The sequence below is a fragment of the Phytophthora ramorum genome, assembly GCF_020800215.1.
Source record: "Phytophthora ramorum isolate Pr-102 chromosome Unknown Phyram_PR-102_s0002, whole genome shotgun sequence".
In the NCBI taxonomy this organism is placed as follows: Eukaryota; Oomycota; class Peronosporomycetes; order Peronosporales; family Peronosporaceae; genus Phytophthora; species Phytophthora ramorum.
Window position 1 is genome coordinate 3,607,927 of NW_027150648.1, and position 17,473 is coordinate 3,625,399.

At 53.4% G+C, this 17,473-nt stretch overlaps 5 protein-coding genes across 5 annotated transcripts; 3 read left to right on the top strand and 2 right to left on the bottom strand.

The window, feature by feature from the left end:
• Positions 1-892: 892 nt before the first annotated feature.
• Positions 893-2,638, top strand: KRP23_2582 (putative NAD kinase 3; the record flags this gene model as incomplete). The annotated part of the gene is made up of 1 exon (XM_067887338.1): positions 893-2,638. The coding sequence occupies one exon, from the start codon at positions 893-895 to the stop codon at positions 2,636-2,638; it is 1,746 nt and encodes a 581-aa protein (XP_067749933.1).
• Positions 2,639-2,834: 196 nt separating this feature from the next.
• Positions 2,835-5,797, bottom strand: KRP23_2583 (uncharacterized protein; the record flags this gene model as incomplete). The annotated part of the gene is made up of 14 exons (XM_067887339.1): positions 2,835-2,873; positions 2,954-3,181; positions 3,248-3,358; positions 3,434-3,523; positions 3,593-3,650; positions 3,730-3,818; positions 3,889-4,047; positions 4,142-4,324; positions 4,395-4,443; positions 4,532-4,821; positions 4,901-5,080; positions 5,146-5,421; positions 5,474-5,551; positions 5,615-5,797. 14 exons carry the CDS (start codon positions 5,795-5,797, stop codon positions 2,835-2,837), a joined length of 2,013 nt encoding a protein of 670 aa, XP_067749934.1.
• Positions 5,798-6,002: 205 nt separating this feature from the next.
• KRP23_2584 (putative 28S rRNA (cytosine-C(5))-methyltransferase) lies at positions 6,003-7,805 on the top strand (the record flags this gene model as incomplete). The annotated part of the gene is made up of 1 exon (XM_067887340.1): positions 6,003-7,805. One exon carries the CDS (start codon positions 6,003-6,005, stop codon positions 7,803-7,805), a length of 1,803 nt encoding a protein of 600 aa, XP_067749935.1.
• An 88-nt stretch (positions 7,806-7,893) lies between these two features.
• Positions 7,894-14,116, bottom strand: KRP23_2585 (DNA polymerase zeta catalytic subunit; the record flags this gene model as incomplete). Its single annotated transcript, XM_067887341.1, has 21 exons — positions 7,894-8,337; positions 8,396-8,597; positions 8,671-8,994; positions 9,075-9,253; positions 9,330-9,752; positions 9,824-10,049; positions 10,126-10,325; positions 10,408-10,602; positions 10,673-10,797; positions 10,873-10,941; positions 10,996-11,119; positions 11,209-11,307; positions 11,368-11,598; positions 11,676-11,984; positions 12,053-12,418; positions 12,485-12,835; positions 12,908-13,225; positions 13,298-13,354; positions 13,424-13,600; positions 13,659-13,844; positions 13,922-14,116. The coding sequence occupies 21 exons, from the start codon at positions 14,114-14,116 to the stop codon at positions 7,894-7,896; spliced, it is 4,800 nt and encodes a 1,599-aa protein (XP_067749936.1).
• Positions 14,117-14,370: 254 nt separating this feature from the next.
• On the top strand, positions 14,371-17,287 carry KRP23_2586 (AP-4 complex accessory subunit Tepsin; the record flags this gene model as incomplete). The annotated part of the gene is made up of 8 exons (XM_067887342.1): positions 14,371-14,449; positions 14,517-14,626; positions 14,694-14,769; positions 14,844-14,911; positions 14,990-16,218; positions 16,286-16,550; positions 16,632-16,952; positions 17,033-17,287. 8 exons carry the CDS (start codon positions 14,371-14,373, stop codon positions 17,285-17,287), a joined length of 2,403 nt encoding a protein of 800 aa, XP_067749937.1.
• Positions 17,288-17,473: the final 186 nt, after the last annotated feature.

Sequence of the window (17,473 nt, forward strand, 5' to 3'; positions counted from 1 at the left end):
GGTACATGCACTGCTTGCTCCAGCGCCTTCACGCCGCGAAAAAGGATCCGCAAAGGAGGGTCTTTGACCTTTCACATGTCGAGTTGACGTCGTCGGCCCTCGGAAAGCAGCAAAAATACGCATATTTGTTAAACGCGAGCGCTGCCCTTCGGCGCTTTCCATGGCGGAAGCGAGCGAGTTGTATTAATAGTTGTCAGTCGATCACACCTGCGATAAGTGACTGCGACTTGCCAAAGGGTAGAGACCGCAACGTTGGTCACGGGTGCCGTGTCGTCGGCTCGCCTGTTCCTTGATCGTTGCTGTTGCAGCAACGCTCACCTCTCCTTTCGAGTCCGGAATCTCGCTGCTCCTCGTTACCGGAGACTTGCCTCGCCGCTTTCAGACGATTGTGCGGTCCGGCTTGAGTGAGACAAGGAACTTGAAGCGTGGCGGCCTCAAGGGGAGACCTCGGCAATGCTTGCCCTGCATTGCTGCAAGGCCCGTGCCACGTCACACTTCTGCAGGCGATGAATTTAGAGGCGCTGCCGCTACGTCGTCGGCGCCAGCTGTGAGGCGAGCGCACCAAGATGAATCTCCATTGGCGGCCGCAGCAAAATGAGCCTGGCAGCCCCCCGCTTTTGTCATATGTCCGCGTCAAGAGCACCATCTTCTGTCATGTGGCCCTCGTAAACATTGGTGCGGCCGCGGACTGTCCCATACTGAGACCAAGTCAAGCGCGACGACACCCTGCACTTCGAAGCGGTCAAGCAATCTCCCAGCCAGCCGCTTTCCACCGTCGAGCTGCTCTGCTGTTGTCGTTGCTGGCGACGCACCCAGCTTCTTCCAAACAAACGGAGCCAGTGCTCGCCCCCTTTCTCTGTCGCTCGACGTCACTCCTTCGCCGCCCATCAGCATGAGCGATTCCGCGCGAAATCCCCAGCCCCCAGCTGACGCGGCATTCCCGAGTTTGCCGTCCGTGCCGGAAGCCGTCGAGGAGCTCTCGCCCCCGACGCTCAACCAGATCGTGGACCTGCGCGACACGAGCCGCGCCGAGCTGGCCAGGATGGGCTTCACCGACAGCAGCAGCCACTACGACGCCGCCGTGGCCTCGGGCTCCGTGGCGCTCGTGGCCGCTGGCGACGAGCCTCAGGCGCGCGCGCGGCTGCCGTCCTACGCGTCCTCGTCGGGCGACGGCTACACGCTGGAGGACGACCTGCGCGCCATGAACGACCAGATGAAGCGCGTGCTGGCCTTCTGCGAGACGCAGCGTGAGAACCCGCTGCGCCTGCAGGCCAAGATCTCGGACCTGCAGGAGCAGCTGCGCCAGGCCATCGCCGAGAAGAACTACTGGATGAAGCGCTGCAAGGACCTGACGGGCCACCAGCCGCCCGCCGCCGAGGTGGCCAAGGTGGACCTGCAGTGCGTCAAGAGCCGCCCACGCAAGCGCACCAACTCGGAGCTCATTTTGATCGCCGACACGTGGGCGCAGCCTGGACGCGACGGCATCTACAGCGAGGACACGTCCAGCGTCGTCGAGAGCGACGTGTCCTCGAGCTACAGCGAAGCCGAGCTCGTGGACGGCGAGACGGTTCCTCGCTCGAGCTTCCGCCTGCTGCAGTGCTCGGACGAACAGTGCGAGGTGTTCACGCCCATGAACCGCAGCATTCGCACGCAACACCGCTCGCGCAACAACGTGCAGCTCATGTGGGACGAGCCGCCCAAGACCGTGCTCATTGTCAAGAAGCCCAACGAGCCGGAGACGACCGACATGCTGGTGCGACTCGCGTCGTGGCTGCACAAGGAGAAGAAGATTGACATCTTCCTCGAGCCCACCGTGCAGGAAGAGCTTGCGCTGTCCTACACTAAGACGTGGAGTGACAAGCCGGGGGACTGGGAAGAGTGTCAGTCGTCCATTGACTTTGTCGTTTCGTTAGGAGGTGATGGCACCGTGCTGTGGGTCTCGTCGCTCTTCAAGAAGAGTGTGCCGCCCGTCTTCTCGCTCGCTATGGGATCGTTGGGGTTCCTTACACCGTTTGATGCCGAGAACGCCGTGGAGCACCTCACGAGCGTCATCAACGGAGGCTTCTACATGTCGTTGCGCTCGCGCCTTGTGTGCTCCATCTTCCGGAACGGCAAGGAGCGCGAGATCTTGGGTAACCTGCACGCATTGAACGAAGTCGTGATTGACCGCGGCCCATCAGGTGCGCTCGTCGAGCTCAACTGCTACTGCGACGGCCTGGAGATCACCAAGATCGCAGCGGACGGCATCATCATTGCCACTCCCACGGGCTCCACTGCCTACTCGCTGTCAGCTGGTGGATCGATGGCTCACCCCTCGGTGCCTTCGATGCTGTTCACGCCCATCTGCCCGCACACGCTGAGCTTCCGGCCACTGATCTTCCATGATAGCGCCACCCTGAAGATTGAGTTCCCGAGCACTAGCCGCGCGGCCGCATGCTATGTCTCCTTCGATGGCAAGAACCGCGTGCGCATGGAGCGCGGCGACTGCATCGTTGTGCGGGTGTCGTCCTACCCGCTGCCATCGATCTGTCGGGTGAACGAAAACCAGGACTGGTTCGAGTCCATGATCACCAACCTCAACTGGAACCAGCGCCGCGCCCAGAAGCCCTGGCAGCCGCCTGTCACCAGCAAGATTTAGGTCATAATCACTTGGTGTGCCATGGCCGACAATGAGACTGGTGTCGTAGCACGCACGCTCCCTGGTGCTGCCCTATTGTGCTTGCGCCGCTGACCTCGCACACGCTTTATTTTTTCTGCATTCGATGCGTGTGATAAAATATTTATACTATTACAACGTTGGCCTCTAAGCTTGCTTCTCGAGTTTGTTTGTCTTGCTAGTCTTGAGCAGGTTCGGTAGGACGTGTTGCTATCGACTGGAGATGCATGTGCAACAAAGCAACCAGGTCAGAGATCTGCGATCAGTTTGGTAGTCGCGATACGCTTGTTGCCGTACCTTCTTCGAGAAAGCACCTGGGGGCAGGAATCCAAGCTCTATTTGTCTCTGCATCAACGCTGTTTTGTCACTCTCCGCCTCCGAAAGCTGAGCAAGCAGCTGCTGCAACTCGGCTGTATGCTCTTGTCTGCTTTGAATGAATTTGGTCTCTCGGCGACTCGTCTCGTCCACTAACTGTTTGTAGTTTTTGTGAATCTCCAAGCACTTGCGTTTGTAGGCATCACATTTCTGGATGAAACAGATACGCAATAATAAGTTCACCGCAACAAACATGAAGAAATCAGCGATGCTCACTTTTTGGGACTTGCTGAGCTCTCGTAGTGCCTTCGACAACGCGGCGCGAGTCTCTCGTTGAAGTGCTGCTCGTTGAATCTGAAAATCACTCTCTAGCTTCGAGCATTTCCTCTGTAGAACAACAATACACCACGCCACATCAGCCTCCAAGAGTGACACCCCCGAATACAGGTGCTTCCAGCGAACATGTAAATCTCGTGCTGTTGCTGCGTGGCCTTCTTTCTCTTTATCAAGCTTTTCCACCACTCCAGCATAATCTTGTTCCATGTATTTGAGCTGACGTGGTGAGTCAAGTTAGAGCTTGATCATCATCATCGGAATATGAGAAAGTAACGTTTGCAGTACCTTTCCTTGGGCCTCCTCTCTTTCGAGCTGCACGTCTTCTTGATATTGGATAACTTCCCTGCAACATGCACCAAGCATATTTTTAGTCGGTCTGCTTTTGTTCTCCGAGCTACTTCACGAAGCCTTTGACCACACACCTGTGCTTCGCTTGGAGCGTGCGATAGTCATTCTCGATTTCTTTCAGCTTGGTGCGCAAGGTCATGCACTCCGACTTCATTCGACAAATCTATAGCATGCCAGCGAACTTGTGAGGATGCCTCTAAAGTAAACTGCCGCAAACCAAGTCATCTCCGTACGAGTTCATGCGACGATGCCTGCTTAGCCATCATGGCTTCCTTCTCAACTTCGAGTGCCTGCATCGTTTTCTGGATACTTTCTTTTTCCATTTGAAGCTTGTGCGTTGCCTCTTCAGCTTCATGCTGGCACAGACGAAGTGTTTCCTCTTTCGCAGCAATCTAGCGAAGACGATCAAATAGAAATGAGCCTCGATATTTCCCATTGACCCCACACCTTCCCTGAAGCTAATCGTTGACAGTCACCGTGCGATACCTTTTTCTCCGCTTCAGCAACGAGTCCTCGGTACTTTTCAAGGTCATCTTCTCGTGCTTTAAGAAGTAGTGGGTGCTCCGAGCTGGAATTGTCAGTATTTCTCAGCTGGTCAGCCGCACTGGAATTCTTTTGAGCTGCCGCCTCAGCCACTTGGAGCTTAAGCATGAGCTCATTAATCCGATCCTGTTATTCATCAATGCGCGTGCTCACATTAAAAGTCATGGCCCCAATAGCATCACACACAGCAACAAACCTTTAGACTGGCTTGGTCTCTTTCCCACACTGCTCGCTCGTCTCGAAGTCTGTACAGGGCATTACACATAGGTTCGTGGTTTCCTTTAGTACGGATAGCACAGTTTTCTAGCGCAACGATATACTACATGTACGCACTTCATCGTAAGCGAGTTGTGGCTGCTGAAAATGAGCGCTTCTTTTTGCTTCAGTTGTTCTCGTAGGCCTTCACTCTCCGAGGCCAGTTCGAGCAGCTTGTTTTGCGTGTGGTCCCACTTGGACCGGATACTTTCACACTCGTCTTTTGCCCTGGTAAATTGGCGACCGCAAGCTTTCAGGTCTAGCTCTAGAGTTGTATTTCGTGCAGATTCATCGGCCAGACGGAGCTCATGAGCACTCTTTTCATTTTCACTCTGCTCCGATACACGCTGCAGCTCTTCCCGCACATCCTACATTAAATAGCAGCACACCACGTGAAATTATGGCTGTTTGCCCACGAATTCTGTCTGCTAATTTCCCAAGGCGCACCTTGACTTCGTCTCGTAGAGACTTTATTTCGATTTGTGCGACTTCACGCTGCTGTTCAAGGCGCCGAATTTCTTCAGCATGTTGAGCGTTGGCAGCCATCTGCTCAGCAAGCTGCAGTTTGCGTCTCAAGTCATTCATGGTGATTTCATATGTCTCATGGATACACTCCATCTCATTGCCCTGTTACAGCACAAGAGCAGTTCATTTGAGCTCAAACACCACCAAAGGCTTCCGTAACAACTCACCTGGTCAATCGAGAACTGCTCGTACTCTGTTTTGAGAGCTTCAAATTCACGACGCATCTCGAAGCTCATTTGGCGGTGTCGCTCCACCTCATCCTGCAAATGATCAATGCGTTGCTGGTAGGGTCCTTCCAGCTCCTCCTGGATCTTGATACGGAGCTGCTCCAAGTCTCTCGGCGGCGCGAACTTCTTCTGCAGCGATTCGAACGCGCGCGCCTTCACTTCCAGCTGCTTCTTCCACTTGGCAATCAGCTCCTCGTGCTTTCTGTCCGATTCAATCTGATCACAGTTTAGCTCTTTCTCCCGGTTTCCAGCAGCCTCGTCGTCGCACCTTTTGCTCCGTCTCCTGCATCAGCACGAGCTGCATCTTGTCGCAACGCTCTTGCAGACGCTTCCCTTCGCCTTTCAGCTGCATATAGAGCGTATTACAGCTTCCGTTTTACGCTAAAACGACGTCAAACAAGCTGCTAACCTTCACGTTAAGCTGCTGGGCGTCGTCCCGCTCGCGCTGCAGCGTCTGGCTGAGCGCCGCCGTCTTCTGTAGGTCCGTGTTGAGCTGCACGATCTGCCGTAGCAGCGCGTCATACCTGGATCCAGCGCTGGCTGCGTCAGAGAAGCCCGCGGCGGACGCAGGAGCCACCGTCGGAGCCTCCATCGCACGACGGGATTGCGGAGTGAATGTCGCTTCAACTTCCCGCGTCCTTTCGTGTCCCACCACTTACAGGGCACTTTATCGCGACTTTAGTTGTGATTACTTCGTGGTGTGCGGCACCTCAACTTTCACTTAACCTTTGCGCACCAGTCAATCGTGGTGGTCACGAGCTCCGAAGCGACACAAAGCAGTCAACGCAGTAGCAGCCATGGCGAGACCGAACAAGCGCAAACTGAGCTCGTCGCCCGCACCGAAGCCCTCGGCCAAGCCCAAGGCGTCCAAGTACGTCAAGGAGGCAGCCAAGCAGGAGCAGCGCAGCGCCAAAAGCACCAACACGGCACAGCTCTTCGACTCGGACGAGGAGGACGAGAGCGACGATGAGGAGGGACCTGAGGCCGACGACGGGTTCTCGGACGCCAACAAGAACTGGCTGAAGCTCAAGAAGAGCCAGGACAGCGACGAGGAAGCCGAGGACGAGGAGGAAGATGAAGAGGAGGAGCTGGACATTGAGCGCAAGGCCCGTCTGTTGGACGAGGAGGAGGCGCTGCAGGCCGAGGAGGCTGAAGAGGAGATGCGCCTCAACATTGCCAACAACGAGCCATACCACCTGCAGACGGAGGAGGAGCTGGCCGAGGAAGGCGAAGGAGACGACGACATGACAGACCCTGCCGAGGTCTACCAGCGCATCAAGGACGTGGTGGAGGTGCTCTCGCACTTCAGCGCGCGCCGTGAGCCTGGCCGCTCCCGTGTGGACTACGTGGAGTCGCTGTCTAAGGATCTGGCCGGATACTTCGGCTATAACCGCGAGCTCATTGACATGTTCATGAAGATGTTCTCGCCCGCTGAGTGCGTCGAGTTCGTGGAATCCAACGAGCAGCCGCGTCCACTTGTGATCCGCACCAACACGCTGAAGGCACGTCGTCGTGACCTGGCGCAGGCGCTGATCCAGCGTGGTGTGAACCTTGACCCGTTGGCTAAGTGGTCCAAGGTGGGTCTCAAGATCTACGACTCGCCCGTGCCCATTGGTGCCACGCCCGAGTACCTGGCGGGACACTACATGCTGCAGTCGGCATCATCGATTTGCTCCGTGATGGCGCTTGCCCCGCAGATGAACGAGCGTGTGCTCGACATGGCTTGCGCTCCTGGTGGCAAGACGACGTACATTGCGCAGCTGATGAAGAACACGGGCACGATCATTGCTAACGACCTGAAGAAGCAGCGACTTAAGGCTACGGTGGCGAACTTGCACCGTCTAGGTGTGAAGAACACTTCTGTGTCGTGCTACGATGGCCGTAAGGTGCCTTCGCTTTTCAAGGGCTTCGACCGTGTGCTTCTCGATGCACCGTGCACGGGTATGGGTGTTATTGCCCGTGACCCGTCCATCAAGACGCAAAAGGGAGAGAAGGACGTGCAGCGCCTGGCTCACTTGCAGAAGGAACTGCTACTCGCTGCTATTGATGCTGTTGATGCCAAGTCGAAGACCGGTGGGTACGTCCTTTACTCCACGTGTTCCGTCATGGTCGACGAAAACGAGTCTGTGGTGGACTACGCTCTGCGCAAGCGCTGCGTGAAGCTCGTGGACACTGGCCTGGACCACGGCAAGCCGGGCTTCACTCGCTACCAGCAGCAGCGTTTCCACCCTACGGTGCAGCTTACCCGCCGATTCTACCCGCATGTGCACAACATGGATGGCTTCTACGTGGCCAAGTTCAAGAAGTACGCGAACACAATGCCCTCGGACGAGAAGGACGCCAAGAAGTCTGCTGAGGAACTTGAAGACGAGGCCGAGGAGGCCAACCTGACCAAGAAGCAGCGTGTGAAGGCTAAGAAGGACCGTAAGCAGGCGGCTGCGGACGTGCAGGCTGAGGTCACCCAGGAGGACCAGAGTGACGCCGAGGAGGAGGAAAAGGAGGTCAAGAGACCGGCTAAAAAGCAGAAGCAGGAGCCCAAGTTCCAGAAGGGCAAGAAGGGTGGCAAGGGCAAGAAGCCTAGCCGGCCTCGCAAGAATTAGACAGCACTTGCTAGTGCTAGGAAGGCAGCGCTTGGATCTCCTGTCCAAATGTCCTTCAAAGGGTAATAGATAACTTTTTTGTTTTTGTTCATTGAGGGTTCGACTGCCGTTCTTGAAACAGCAGCGTTGCTTTATCCACCTCAAACAGCTTAATGTGATTCCAAACTCGACAGGAGACGTTGTTGCAACTTGTGGAGGCGTCTCGGTCTGCACACGCTGTACACGCGAGTCTAAGAGCCATTGCAGCTTTCTCATGCCGCGTAGTTGCAGTGTGAATTGCTAGGAGACTTCGCTGCGGGTTGGCAGTGCACTCTTGGCACAGCGTGTCACTACCGATTGATCCGCAAAGCCGACAGTGCTTGCTCATGTAGAAGGAGTCGATTGACCGGAAGCCGCGGCCGAATGGACGAGCCGGTGTCGCGATTTCGAGCACATGCTGGCGAGCTTTCACGGACGACCGAGGCAGGGTCGCGTACCACGACCGAATGTTAGCTCCTGTCAGTAGAAAAAGCCGCTCCAGACTCGGGATGATCTGCAGCAAGAAATGTTAGTTGCAAGTCCTTCCGGTTGGTAGGCAGCATCTTTCGCACCTGTTTGTTGATGTAGTAGTGGTAGTTGACACTGTAGTGCTTCCTCTTGTCAAAATATTCATCGGGTGACACCACCAAGTCCATCAAACGTGCACCAGGAGGTCCGTTTACCACAACGTAAGGAACCCGTTCAGCATACCGAGGTTCTGCTCGTGGGTCTTTTCCCATGGCCTTTGCACCAACGAGTGCTGCAGGAGGGGCGCTACAACGTGATCCAATTAACCTGTCAGCTACATCAGCGATATCCATGTATCAGACTTCGTTCAGGTTCGTACCTTCCGTTGCTGTACGTCCCCAAGCGAACTTCTTTCGCAAATATGAAGTCTTTCAGTGGCACCCGGTTCTCCAGGATTTGGAGCCAGTATTTCTCCATACCCTCTTTTACCTTAGATAAGTCGCAGGACGCGAAGAGCGCCTCCAGAGAAGCTTGCATTGCGTGTTGAACCACCCCACAGGAATCACGTCGAACCGTCTCCAGCCCTTTCGACTCGATCACTCCCACTTCTTGCTGTGGATACTCAAACTTGTTGCCGACGTATCGTTTCTTGGAAACGAGAACGCAACCCATGTAGACCTTCTCCAGCTTAAGCGTCACCGGTCTATCAAAATCACACATGCGCATTCACACGTAAGAGAAGAAGTTCTTGAGCGTTTTCGAAACAGAGCTAGTGGTGTTTACCTCGGGTTCGATGCGGTGACTGCGTCAGCAATCTCCTGCCCAATGCGAAATGCATCTGCTTTGGACCTCCCTTTCAGAAGCACGAAAACACTGTCCGTGTCTCCATAGACAACCCGACCATTCCAGTCTTCTCGCCCTTCAATGAGTCGAACAGCAGCTTCTAGTGTGCAACGCCCAGTCTAGCGGCAAAATCACAGTGCAAACCACGTAAGAAAGTGACGACAAGATGGAACACCGCGCAAAAACGCACAGTACCTGAACAATAGCGTCGGCCAATTGAGCGCACGGCATACGCCCAGAGAACCCAGCTGCCGTGTATCCGTACGTCACGTTTGAAATCATTTTCAGAGCTAGCTGTCGAGCATTGAGCACCTTCTCCAGTCGCTCTTGGTTGGACTCCTTGGCTGCCTTCATTGATTTCTTCACCATGATCCGAGTCGACAAAATCTCGTCCAGAATGAGCGGCAACACACCGTGGCGATGACTCTTGGGGCAGAACATTGTGCCATTTGGCGCAATGATTATATCGTCTTTGCACTGCAAAATAGCAGAAGCGCTCGGAACGAAGTCGATCACCCCAAGCGATAACTCTAGATCAGGGTTCAAACCATCCTTCAAGCGACCCAAAAAGCTTGAGTAGCATAAATTATACCCGATCACAAGTGACGGGTAAAGAGACTACCCAAAGCAAATGACGCAGCGTGTTAGCTGAAGTCATTAACAAAGAACAAAGAACACCAAGAGCGCACCTGAAAATCAAGAACGACGACGGGATCCGGATAAAAGCTGGAGTGAGGCTCCATCACCAGCGGAATGCACTCCATTGGAGCCTGGCCAGCCACTTGATTTCTGTTTGGCGACACCAAGAGAAAATTCTTTCGCTTTGTTACTCGCAACATGACAGCTTCGACCCGGTATTGTGACCCTCGTGACAAAACGGAGTAGAAGTCGATTCCAAATAGCCGAGCCATCTCACTGTGCAATAAATGGTGGTCGCAAACGGACTGGGTCAGATACATGAAAATTGGGATGATGCGGCATGACAGCATACCTAGTTCTTGTAATAAGTTGCATCTTGGAGATGATTTGGAGGTTGAGTGCTGCTCGCTCCAGACAGTAACGAATCACTTTCCAGCGCATTTGACCGCCTTCATTGAACCACGTTGACATTTTTTCAGCTGAATACACAGGATACGTCCGTTTAAGAACAGCCCACACTACATCTTCGAGAGCGTAGCGGGACAGCTTGAGCTGCAATCCAAGTCACGTGTGTTAATGGCAATCAAATCGCCCATTATTCCATATCATGTAGCCACAAAAATACTATACATACCTCTGAGCGCGTCATTCGCCACAGATTCAAAATATATCTCCCGTGAAGCCACAATCCAGCAGCCTTGTTCACTCCCCAAGCTGTACCAATGGAAGGTTCCTTTTGGCTCTCTCCTTCTGGTTCTTGAACTGTCGTCGTATTTCGAGGATCTATCGGGGTCGATGGAAGCCGAGAAAGCGACTGGATGAGATTAATCTGGCCCATCACAAGCAGACATAATTAAGAATTGTATCGGGGAAATAACAGCATGTAAAGAGATACTCACCTCCATCTGCGATGCTCGATCGACAAGGTAACCGATCGATGCCTTTTGCACTTCGAAACCTGCCAAGAAGTCGGGATCCCAGCGTCTTACCAGTGCCTCTAGTGAGTGGAACATGTCACGCTCATCTGAAGCAATTGTCACCGATATATCGCTACTGTCCACGCATAAACCCACCCTACCAAGTGTGGATTGCTCCATACCATCCAGTTTCCAGAAAAGGAAACCTCGTTCTTTTGTCTTGGAATCCGTTGGCCCCTCCTGTGCTTCCACTGCATAGCAGATCACGTTAACTGGATCGTGGAGAGGATTTGGCAACATATTACCACGCGATGATGCAAATATCTCGATAGACAAAATTGTGACGTTCGACAGAACCGTAGTCGACCTCGATTTAATTGAGGGCGACGCTGTTGATGCAAGTGATTGCCGGGCACGTTTGCGTCGTACCTGAACAGGTATAGCTCAGTCGTGGATGAAGCTTTAACGTCACTACAAATAATCTCGAGCGCCAGGTAAATGGTCGTTGAGTCACGCACCTTGCTTGGGGCACTGCTCTTTACAGCATCGGTTGCCACCCAATCCTTAACAACGGAAACGTCTGGAGGCAAATGTGCCGGCATTCGTAGACGACGAACCTATCAGAGAGCAACGTTAACCTCACTGCATACACACGAGCAGCTAGAATCCCTCGCTACCTTATCTCCCCTGTCCCGACGGGCATTTGGAGTTTTCAAGTGGGAAAGTTTGCACCAAGATGTGTCGCTGTTGCCACTGCTGCCGAGTGAATTTAGAAGCCGTCTTGCTGTTATGGTGTCAAACGTTGGCAGATTGCTGGTATTCTGTAGTGCAAAATCAAATTTCTTGCCGCCGAATACCATGGCTTTATCGGGGATATCAGCAGGTTTGCTGTAGTAGGGCGGTTGATACTACAATTTCCATCCACATACAATATGTAGATTCGTAAACAAAACATCGGAAATGTCCATACTTTGGCGAGACGAACCTGGATCGAACAAACGCCTAGGGTTTGCGACGATGTCAGGATCTGGGCGAAGGAGGGAGGCTTGGGATTGTATAGCCACAAGCGATCATTTCCCGTTGCTGGCGTCTGAATCCGTGGACTTGCCTGGAGTGGTCGAGGGTGTGGTGTCAGTGATAGTTGGAGATTATCCACCGGATCCGATTCTTCCTGTGGAGTAAGGGTTATCGGTTCTTGGGGCCGAGGTGGCAACAGATCCTCAATATCGGCAACTAAAGGCAAATCCTCTGGACTAACCCCAAAGCGAATTGCCCGTGCAACGTTTGTAGACGGCTTCACGCAATCTCAGTTAGCATGCATATATGCAGTATCACCGTAATTGTAAAAAATGAAGAACCAACCTTATGGAGTCTCCTCTGCGGAGTATGGATAACAACGCGTGGGCTACCAAGCTCACTGAGTGGGCTCGCGACTGGTCGAGTTTCACGCTCAGCGATGTCCCACCAACCATTACGTTGTGGAGAGTCGGCTGCTTGACTCGCGTTATGTTCTTCAACAAGGCGCTGCGATGCCAAGATATCGTTTATTTCGTCATTCCGATAGCCCCCCTTGTTGAAGTCGTCTTCTTCGTCATTGTTTTCATCAGGCGTGTTGTACCCGTCATTCTCGCCGTTTCCATGCCATTCGATGTTCTCCTGTTCGGATTCGCCCTTATCTTGCATTGCTAGCAAGATGCTCACAATTTCGTCGTCCTCTTCCACAGATTCCTGGACAAAATGTTGATTAGTTCATGCCCAACATATTCATTTTTTTTACAGTAGAAGACGGTGTACCTGATGCATTGTATCATTGTCCACCTCCTCTTGGCTGTAAGAAAACTCGCTTTCAGCGGCAATTGAATTCCCACATGACATCACATCATTTGCACATAGTGGATGACAAGGGCCAGGGGAGCCACTTTCAGTTGCCTCTCCTTCCAACTGCTTCGCTAATTCCTCCATCACGGCGTCAACAGAATTTTTCATCTTCTTCTTGAAAAATGACTGCGATAATAACGATGATGCCGATTGAGCGGGAGTAGCACTCATCGATGAGCCTTTCGATGCATCTTCGTCCCGCGGTAGACTCAAGGACATGGTAGGCGTTCCCCTACCTCCATTTTGAATGCGTCGCAACCTTTCTTCCTATCACCCGTAAAAATCGAATTAGCATGCCGCGATACCGTTGCCAGCACAGTAAAAGCAATGTGAGCCTACCTCCCAAATAGCAGCCAGTGATGGCACATTGCGTAGTTCCTCTGTTCCCTCCGCCGCTTTTTGCTGGGATTCAAACCGTGTTGAGTTCAAAATGCACGCAGCAGCAGCGTCGGCCTCTAGCGCACAGCTAGACTGCCGGTCAAACCACCGTTTGGAGACTACTGAAACTGGCGCGCACCTCCCTGACAAGGGAGACGCACTCTCGTCCAAACCGTTGATTTTGTCTCTTGGAACGGCTGGAAGAAGAACAGCTCGGTATTCACCTGACCCTTGTGCTTCAGAAAGATGCCCCTGCGTCACTGGAAGCGGAAACCGGAACTAAGATTTCGCATCTGGTCAACGTCGCCACCCCAAACTGCTATCGAAAATAAACAAAACAGCCGACCTTACCTTCACATGGCTGAAAGCCACTGTGTTCATCCCTTCAATATTATAGTCCGCAAACACCTGAATCCAACGTTGACACACCTCAGCAATCATCCATAAGCCTTGATCCAAACAATATTTGCAAGCTACCTGAAGCAGGAACGGCACGTGCGCTTCATACGGCTGAAACCTCCTCTCACCAACGCAGCCGCTCTCCAGCAATTGCACCACTGACGACACCACTCGCGGATTATACAAGAAAATCTGCACAAATAGCTTCGGCTTCGGGTGATATCCGTAGAATGGCGTTCCTTGCACAATCAGCATCTACCAACAGCATCTTAGAACATCATTCCAGCCACTTTCTCACAGATCCACGCCTCACCTTGGCTACAACTTTACTGGGATAATATTTTGCCGTCGAGTTCCCATTGTTTCGGCGTCTTTGTTGCTGCTTTGAGGCATTGGCAGCCTCGAGATCCTTCGCCAGGCGAGGCAACAGCGTCCGCAGACGTTCCGGATCGTCGAAATCGGCGTCATCTTCAGCTCGGAAGTAGAAATACGGTAAGATCTAAGAAGAAATTAACAACAGCACAGAAATTAACCCTCGAATCGCGCCATTGCTACAGGAATTTAATGAAAACGTACGCCATGCACGTGCACCAGAGCTTTTTGTCCAGCGGGCGTAGCGCCGAAGATACGCACGACTGGGACCTCGCGAGCGCGGAGGTAGCAAGGAGAGACGGGCAGCTTCTCGATGGCGTCAGTAGGCAGAGGGTTACTCATGTAGTAATCCACCACCACGGCCTCCACGCGCAGGTCTTCGGCGTCGTCGTCCTCCATGTTGGTGTTTTATACAAGCAAAAAATAAAATATGGGATTTATGCAAACAAAATATAAACTATGGGAGTCTACGTATTGTTTTAGCAATTTTAAATGTTAGTTTTATCAAAATGGCTAAAACAGATTAAAAAAACACAAAAAATGCTAGGAAATATTCGGTCGGTACCGCCAAAATGGTACCACTGTTTCGAGGGGGGCGTGTGGGAAGTCCTCCACATCGCTAAACGCTCGCAGGAGACTTGGGGCCCTTCAAGATGAACCGGCAGACGTTGGCCGAGGCCACGAGCCTGCACGACGGCCCCGTGCCTGTGTACCTCATGGAGGAGATTGCGAGTGCGTGGCTTGCTGCAATTTAAGGCACCGAGTGTATGGCGACTGATCCCCACCCCTTATGTTGCAGACTCGAGCAAGGCCAGCGCGCGCGACGCGGAGAAGATCGCTGACTACATGCTGGGGAGACTGAACAAGAGCAACCTGAACGTGAAGCTCAAGGCGCTGCAGATCATCTCGGTACGCAGGCGTTAATTAACGGAGCTCTTGGATGGTATTGACGGATTTTTGTGGATTTTTGCTGCAGTTTTGCATCAGAGAGGGAGGCCCGGCCTTCACGGAGGCTGTTCGAGAGGAGGAGCAGGAGCTGTCCTCGTATTTGCGTGCGTGTGGAGCAATTGGGTTCGTGGGGAGGTAATTATGACGCACTGACGTTTGTGATGATATTTGATTGCAGAGTTCTCGGGCCCTCCGGATCCCGTGTATGGAGATGAAAAATATCGCCGAATCCGCGTGGCGTCGCAGGTTGAGAGCGTTGCTTTTGGCTGGCGGTTTATCCTGTGATGGTGCGAGGGCTCACTCGTCATATCGTTGTTGCTATAGGAAGCGCTTGTGTGTCTGAATGACGGATTCCTGTCTCGGAGGAACGAGGAACCCCCCCAACAGCAACAGCAACAGCAACAGACGCCTCAGGTTGGTGCGAATACTTGGCAGGCACCGCAGCAAGGCGACAACGCGCCGTCGTATAATGGCGGTGGAACGTACAACCAGGGTGGTCAGCCTGAACGACAACACTCAAATGTCGGTGGATCGTGGGGACAGCCGCAAGCTTCTGGATCGTCGTTTAGGCCACCACCGTACCAGGATACCCCGGCTGGAAGCTATAATAGCTCGTCTGGTGGTGACTACAATGGCTCCAACGGTGGTGGTTACAATGCCCCATCTGGTGGTGGCTACAATGGCCCCTCTAGTGGAGGCTACAATGGTCCTCCTGGTGGAGGTAACAGTAGCTATGGCGGTGGCAACAGTGGCTATGGTGGTGGTAACAGCAGCTATGGACAAAATGGCGGTAACTCTGGCGGCTACGGCTACAACCTAAACAGCCAGCAGGGTGGGTACGCACAAAACGCGCCACAGCAGCAGGCTAGTGGTTTTGACTCGTGGTCATCCTCGTCAGGATCTGGGCTAGCCTCGAAGAGCTCCGGTGCCGGCGTCTGGAGCAGCACAGGTTATCAAAAGAAGGACCCTGCCGCAGATAACGAGCCGCGCTACAATCCTGCTACGAAGCGAGACAACCGCCCAACGGTTTTGGTGGGCCATGCGCTTAATTTCCCCAAGCCGGCAGGTGGCTTTGGGACTAGCAATACCGGTGCAACATCAGGGTTGGGGGGATTTAACAGCGGCACGTACAACCCGAACGCTGTCCGTGGTGCAAGCGCTGGAACTTCCGGCGGAAACTCGTATAACCCGAATGCCATGGGAGGCAGTGCGCGTGGTGGCTTCGGTGGTCATCAATCGGGGGGCGCCCCGTCTTATGGTGATAGCTCGAACCGGATGTCCAGTGGTAGCTCCCACCGCATTGGTAGTATGGGTCTTCCCGTGAACGGCCAGCCGCTCAATGATGCGCCAACGACAGCTCTTGGTAAGAAGGCGGAAGTATTGAAAAAGATGGGTACAGCTGCGTTGGAGAAGTGGGACCGCCGCAATATGGACAAGTCGATGGCTTCTTCGTTAGCTGACCATGATGAGCTTCGCGCTGGCCCACAAGTAATTGACCATGGCTACTACCAACCGAACGCCCAACAGGGAGCCGGTGGAGGTGACACCAGCAGGTACGACCACCGTGGCAATTTTTGCTCTAAACTAGGTATCCTGATTTTGATCGGTGCTGTGGCGCAGGGACTATGAGCGCACAATGATTGACAATCTGTGCGCACCCGCGGGGCTTTCGCGCGCACCGCCTGCAGATGGACTGAAGCGCTTTGTCGATCTTGCGCAGACGCTGGATGCACAAACTATTGGTGACATTCTGCTTGACAAGTTAGAAGATGATACCTGGCAAGTCCGCTTGAAAGGTCTGCACGTGGTGTTGGCATTGCTGGGCTCTCCAGGTGCTGCGCCGTATCAAGAGTTTTTCGAGGAAAACGTGGAAGTTGTTGAGGAGGTTCGTCCTGCATCATTGGTTGCCTCAATGGCCAAATCAATTGTCTAACATAGCATTGTTAAACATACCTCTAATTTACAGCTGCGAAAGGATGGCAAGCCTAGCGTGGTATCGAAGGCGCTGCAGGTTTTGCGTGTACTTGGTTATGCGGACGAAGCGGACCAGGCCCCTCCGCAGGCAAGCAGCAAGCGTCCAGGCAGCACTCGCACTCAGCGTGGTAGCCCCACGAAGAACCGTGTGCAGCAACCGCAGCAAGAAGTTGACCTTCTTGGGTTTGGTTCGCTCAGTCTTGAGTCGTCTGCCGGCCCAGTTGAGCAAAGCTTGCAGGGTTCTGCCGACCTTCTTGGCTCTCCTGTCCGTTCTCAGCCACCACCCGCCCCTGCACCTCCTCAAGAAATCTCGGTACGTCCGTTGCCCTGGCTTATACAGTAGTGTGATGGTTGGTTTTATTTAATCGTGTGTTTTGTTTCGAACACCTACAGTTGCTGGATGGCTTTGACACACTAGGAAGCTCCACATCGTCGAACCCATCGTACGCCCAGCAGCAGCCACCACAATATTACCAACAGCCGGAGCAGGATGAGCGCACGAAGGCGTTGAGCCATTTCGGAAAGGACCTGTTCGCTATTGCTAACTCGCCTCGTAGTGCAGGGATGGCAGCAGCCACAGCGCTGCCTCCAGGAGCTCCTGATGGCGCACGCCTTAGCGGCGGGCAGTCAGCATTCAACTTCATGTAGAGAGAGTACCGGGTGAACTTTATCTTCCGTAGCAGCCATAGTGGATCAACCCGGAACTGTTCATACTCGGGCGATGAAATGAAACCTAGGACATGAAAAGAAGAAATCACTTGACTATTATAATGCTCTCCACATGACTCACTTTCTGGGACCATCGCGATAGATTCGTGTCGTCTGAAGCGGACG